Source organism: Nannospalax galili, unplaced genomic scaffold, assembly GCF_000622305.1.
Source record: "Nannospalax galili isolate Female #2095 unplaced genomic scaffold, S.galili_v1.0 scaffold566, whole genome shotgun sequence".
Taxonomy (NCBI): domain Eukaryota; kingdom Metazoa; phylum Chordata; class Mammalia; order Rodentia; family Spalacidae; genus Nannospalax; species Nannospalax galili.
The window spans coordinates 1,452,049-1,458,556 of record NW_008355811.1 but is presented as its reverse complement, the minus strand read 5'-3'; the positions used below and the strand labels follow the sequence as shown (position 1 = coordinate 1,458,556).

General features: G+C 48.2%; 1 protein-coding gene across 4 annotated transcripts in view; it reads left to right on the top strand.

Annotated features, from left to right (window-relative positions):
* Positions 1–414: 414 nt before the first annotated feature.
* Positions 415–6,508, top strand: part of Adgrd1 (adhesion G protein-coupled receptor D1) — a 120,383-nt gene continuing 114,289 nt past the window's right edge. For 3 of the 4 annotated variants that reach the window (XM_017803375.2, XM_017803376.2, XM_029556467.1), the window contains exons 1-2: positions 417–875; positions 957–993. In XM_017803375.2, coding sequence (XP_017658864.1) covers positions 813–875; positions 957–993 — 100 coding nt within the window. In that variant the 5' untranslated portion in view covers positions 417–812. Of the gene's footprint in view, positions 876–956; positions 994–6,508 lie in introns of all 4 variants that reach the window. The other variant, XM_029556466.1, reaches the window with a different exon arrangement.

Here is a 6,508-nt window from a genome sequence, read left to right as displayed (position 1 = left end):
CATCCCCACAGACCCCCACACTTAGACATGCATTTTCTCTCACCCTCATGCTCACCTCTACATGCTTACTCACTTCACTCACCCACACACATTGTTTCTTGCTCTTTCTCTCTTACCTCCACACACACTCATGCTCTACTCTCTCACCCGCACATTCTCTCTCATACACTCTCTTTCTCTTACCCTCACAGTCACCCCCTCCCCCGACTCTTTCTCTCAGTCACACCACAATTTTATTTCCCCTGCTTTAGGCCTATCTGGCAGCCTCTGGATAGGAAAGTCCTGGAAGGAGCTCAGTGGTTCCTAACAGACTGATGTTAGGACCCAGGAAAGGCCAGCGTGGGAAGGATATAAATAGAGGATAACAAAGTTTGAGGCCTGCTGACATCACTCCAGCTCTCCACCCAAAGCCGCGGGCTAGACTCCAGGCCAACGAGGTGTGGCGGAGCTCAGTTGCAGAGGGAGGCAGCTCTGACAACATCAAGCTCTGAGCTCTGACTTGAGATGGAAAGCAAGAGCCGGCAAGTCCTGGAGAAGGGCACAAACTTCTGAACCTTCAGACAGCCTGTGGCCCTGTCCCACCCCCGGTGTTAAGACTTGGGGACCTTGGTCAAGCAGAGGAGCTCTCCACTGCCCAGAGCTGCCTGCTGGTCCCTGAAGACACCAGTTAGGAGAAAAGAATTTCTCCGACTGCTCCCAGATGGAGCACAAACTTTAAGGGGACAGACTTTGTAGTGGGGAACCTGTGACAATGTCCCTGTCCCTGGGAAGCAGGAGGTAGAGAGGCCCCTGTGGACTGCGGGCACCCCACCATGAGGGAACCACCACCTTTATGTCGTTGGGTCTGGCTGTTCTCATCCTTCTGTGGCTTCCAGGTAATGCCCCTGGGCTGCCACAGGGCTGGGATGCACAGGTGGGAGGTTGGGCTGGTGCCTCACAGTGGTATTTCCTTACAGGTGTGCTGCGCTCAGCCCAGGGCCCAGGAACATCCAGGTAAGGCCCCTGCTTGCTTTGGTGGCTGCTTCTTTCCTTGTCTCTGGGGTGTATTAGAAATAGTTTTAACACCCAGGCTATCAACTGGTGATGCTTTTGGGCTCTTCTGTCCCCAGAAAATATGTTCTGTCTTTTGAGACAGCAGCCCTGGTGTGACTAGTGTCTTCAGGCTGAGGACGAGGAAACTAGTCTCTGTCCCAGCTCTCTTTACACCAGGTTGGATGAAATCTTTTGGTTAAGGATGTATGCTCTTCATGGTAGAAGGTCTTTGTCTCTTTCAACTGTGTTATGTGACCTCACTACATACTGTGCCTACTTAGAGCCACCACCCATGGGAACTTTCCCTGAACTCCAGCCCCATGGTACTGCAGGCTGCCCACCTAACAGTTCCACACACATCACAGAGCACCCTCTGTCTCTGCTGGACTTGTACATGGGGGACCTCTCTTACTATTGGGACGTTTTTTGGCCATTGTGACCCCTTATCTAGAAACAAGAGGGTGAGGCTTACTTAGGAGGATGGGGTACAGCCCTACTGTGGACAGGCAGCACCACATCCACAGTGAGGATGGATGGAAGGGGCTTGCAGCTTACTGGCAGCAGATGCCGTGGGGCTGCTGCTCCCCTTTGGCCTCTCACTAGAGGTCAGAGCCTGAGGATCTGGAATGTCAGACCCTTTGCCGGGAAAGTCTGGTAGGTTGGGTGTGAGGCCTGTGACTCAGAGCTCAGGGAGCATGGGGTTCCTAGCAGAGTTGATAAATTGGACAGCATGCTTCCTCCCTGGGGCCCAGCCATACCAACATTCACGAGTTGACCTCAGTCAAGATGGTAAGATGATGAAGGACAGCAGAGAGGGCTTGAGCCTGTTGTTAAGGAGAGACCTTCCCCTCGCTGAGACTGCAGGCTCCTACATGAACAGGCATTGTCAGATAGAACTAAAACCATGTATCCTGCTGGTCTATAAAAGGAAGCTGAAAGGACCCGTCCCAGACTTTGGCCTTTGAATTACTGTCCACACATGTCTACACATGTCCATACATATTCATTCATGTCCTTACATATTCATATATATCCACACACCACAAACATATACATATCTACACATCCATACATGTTCATACATGTCCACACATCACCAAAATCCACATACCTTCACACATGTCCACACCCACCCATACATGCCCTCACACAATCACACATATCCATACACATTCACAAACATCCACACACATCCACACCTACTCACCCATATACATCCACACATGTCCACACCCACCCACACATGTCTACACAGTCACTCTTGTCCATACATGTCCACATGTGTTGACACATATCCACACATGGCCCCACATACTCACACACATGTCCACATGCATCCAAAGATGCCAACATATGTCCACCTGTGTACAACTATTCACACACACACATTCATACATGTCCAACTATCCATATAATCCACACATATCCACACAGCCCACACATAGCTACACAATTCACACATAGCCAGCCACACGTGTGCTTGCATCCTGGACTCTATAAGCTCCAAGGAGTGGTTCCAATTCGGTTTTGTTCTGCATAGAACTCACTCCCCTGTTCTGAGGTAGGGTAGAGAGCTTCTCCCAGTCAAGCAGCCTCTGTAGAGGAACAGCAGCCCCTGTTGGCCCCAGCCCTGCACCTGCACCTTCTGCACTGGGCAGGTGTAGAAACAGGGTGGAAATGAAGGCTTGACCCAGGCCAGGGAGCCCAGGTGCCTCTCAACACCCCGTCCAGACTGAAAGTATCTCTTATGTTCTTATTCTTCTGACCCCCGTCTGGCTACAACACCCCCCTTCTTTCTTCCTTTTCAGAGCATCAGGAGTGCAAACCTTCCTGGAATACTTAGGTGTCTCCCAGCAGGGCACAGCTACAAGGCTTCTTCCTCCTCTCCCCTCCTTCCCTCCTGCCTCTTCCTTCCCTTTTTCTTTTTCCATTTTTCTTCTTTCCTTGTTCTTCCTTTCTCTTTCTGCTCCCTTCTTTTTTTAAAAAATATTTTATTTTTTAAATTTTATGTGTATGTGTATTGCCTGCATGTAAGTAAGTGTACCCGTGTCGTGCAATGCCCACGGAGGTCAAAAGAGGCTGTCAGATCGCCTGGAACTGGAGTTATGGACAGTTGTTAGCTGCCATGTGGGTGGTAGGATTTGAACTCGGGTCTTTTGCAAGAACAACCAGTGTTCTTAACCACTAAGCCATCTCTCCAGCCCCTCTGCTCTCTTCTTTTATCTTCTTTATCTCACTTCTTTGATCTCCTAGTCCTCCATTTTGTCTTTCCTTACATTTGAACTTGTTTGGACTGTTTCCTATAAACCCAGCCCTCTTAAGGCCTCCTTGCACTTCTCCTCCCACCTCTAAGGCCTGCAGGACCCTGAGGGAGCCCTCGGGAAAGACTGAGTGCTGACGGTTCCCCCAAGGGCCCCACAAATGGGCACAGAGCTGACACATGGGCCAACGGCCTATTATACAGGGAGAGTGGGGGCCAGGTTGGATGTCACCTGCCAGGAAGGGAATGGCCTTGGGTTGCCCAGAGTAGTCCAAGAAGTGCTCACAGGGGTACTTTGTCTCCTCTCCTCGGTGTCATCATGTGTCCACTCTGACCTGTGTGGTCTCCAGCACAGATGGCACACCTGTCCCTCTGAACTGAGATCATTCACTCACACTTACAGAACTGAGAGGACACAGCCTGGAGGGAGTTAGGGGAACTGACAGCTACAAGCCACCAAGAAGGGACAAGAAGCTTGTGTACACAGGTGTGTGAAGTGTTGATGATAGGACTGTTAGGCTGCCCCTGTTGGCCCCAGCCCTGAACCTTCTACATTGCGCAGGTGCTCAGAAAACAGTCTCTAACCCTCTTTGCACTCTGTCAAAAGGACTGGCCTGTCAGCCCACAAACTGAGTCCCAGTGGTGACTGCCTGCACAGTTTCGGCTCCCAATGTTTAGGTGTCTATACTGCTTGTCTGTCTACACTGGCACAGGTAATGAGATATCTGCTGGACCCTTGTCTTTACCATATGAGTGAATGTTTAAGAACTCTCCAAACAGCAAGAGGCCCTTTGGAGCATCTGCACTGTCCTTGTTTATCTGTGACAGTGACTGTGGGCTGTCCTTGTAGCAGAACTAGAATGTGCTGTAGTTGAAAGGGACCCAAGAGAGCACTTAGCCCAAGTTCCCACTTGATAGGTAAGCCAGCAGTAGAAGGAGAGTCTAGAGAGGGAACTCTAGGAGCTAATTGACCCTGTGTGCATGTCAGACTCTTCCACACCTCAGGTCCAATTCATGGCCCTCTGCTCTCCAGGATGACCTAGGAGGCTCCAAGCTGGTAGATCAAACCCATAAATGGCATTCGCCAAGATTGCAGGCCACTTTGCAAAAGTTTATAAACATGCCCTTTTATAGATAACGTTTGTAATGGGGAACTGAGAACTTGAGAAAAATAGCAAGCTGTGTTATTACCTAGGTTTTTCTCCCAAGCTGGAGGGGCTACAGACTCCAGCTTAGCCCCAGGCTTCAGACAATGACAATCATTATAATTCCATATATTTATATAGTGATGTATGGTTTATAAAGGACTGGTGTAACTATCAGATCACAGCAGGAATGCCATTTTTCAACTTTCTTGTGCCAATAAAAAAACATGTATTCATGATGGAATTTTTAAAACAATGTTTATGCCATATCAAACACATGGAAATTTAGCAAGTAGAGATTTTCTGGGGTTCTAGAATTATAAATGTTTTATGCATATAATTATATTCTGTGGTTATTCTATGTTTATGTTTAATTATACCTGTTTATCCAGCCTTACATTTCATCATTCATTATACCAATATAGTTATGTTTTTAATTACTAACATTAAAAACAGGAGAATGAAAAAAATCTGAATTTTATACACAGATACACACAGACACACACAGACACAGACACATACACACAGACACACAGACACAGACACAGACACAGACACACACACACACACACACACACTCACACACACACACCCCAAGCTGTAATTTGACACAGGGGCCACAGGACACAGAGGAGATGAACCCTTACCTTCAAAGATCAGAAACTGATGTAGGAGACAGACAAACATAATCAAAACATGGTCACTGCCATTCAAAAACACAAGGAGTTGGAAGAGAGGGATGGCAGCAGTAATAGGAGTCAGAAAGCTCGGTGTGAGAGGACCTAACATGTGGCTAAGAAAAGGCAGCTATGCAAAATGTGGGGAACAGTATTCCAGGTAGTGGGAAGAGCAGGCAACATCTTTTGGGGAAAGGAGTTTCATGCGTTAAGGCGAAGAATACAGAGCCCTGAAGCCAGCTACAGCTGGCAGAGAGAAACCAAATTTCCCCAGGGAGGAGGTATCAGTTGGAGTCTAGGCAGGAGAGGCCTCAAAGAGCATTCCCCAAGGGAGGCTCCTGACCACACAGGAGCCAGGCTAGGAGGGGAAAGAACAGAGACATGGGGGACTTCAGTGTTGGTTTGGTGTTGGTCCATCTTTCTCTCCCTCTGTCTTCCCTCTCTCCCTTCCTCTTGCCTCTTTCCCCAAACCAAATTCATACCGGGTTGATGAAACGTTAAATGCACATGAAAAATGAATTCTGAAGGACTGGTTTATAATTGTGGGATGTAGGCTGGAAATCTCTCTTCCTTCTCTCTCTCTCTCTCTCTCTCTCTCTCTCTCTCTCCCCCTCCCTCCCTCTCTCCTTCCCTCCCTTCAGCTTTCTTCCCTTTTCTTTCTCTGTACTCATCTCTTTTTTTCTGCCTTCCCACCCCTCATGATTTTTAGTCCCTGAATTCCTGACCTGCCATCCTGTGTGAGTCCAAGGCGGCCATATGACTAAGGTGGGCTCTGTCACCTTTGTGATTTGAAAACAGGCACAAATTGCCTTTTCCACAAAGGAAAGAGTTTCTTGTTCTCATGAAACTTTGGGGACAGTGGGTTATTCCACCCAGAAGGGTGTTTAAGGACCTGTGGGCTGAGTCTAGCTCATCTTATTAACACCACATGATTTTAATGAAAAAAAAAACTGGCAATATGAACATTTTGGGAAATTTCAAAATCAAATTTAAAACATCTGGATTTCTGACTTATTCAAAAGTGGGACACCTGAGTCAGTGGGTAAAGTACCAGCCTGTTGTCCCTGCACTCAGAGGCAGAGACAGGAGAACTGTGTTCAAGGCCAGCCTGGGCTAAATAGGAAGACCCTGTCTTAATAAAATAAAAACAAAACCAAAAAGTAGGAGACCTGAGTCGGGTGTGGTGGTGCATGCCTTCAGTCCTAGCACTCAGGAGGCAGAGGCAGGCAGAGCTCTGTGAGATCGAGGCCAGCCTGATCTGCATAGTGAGGCCAGCTGGGGCTATAGGGAGACCCTGTATCAAAAACTCAGAGACAAAAAAAAAAAAAAAAAAAAAAAAAGGGGGGGACACCCTTCCCAAGGGGGACCCTGCCCGGCACGGGGGGAGTGTTGCT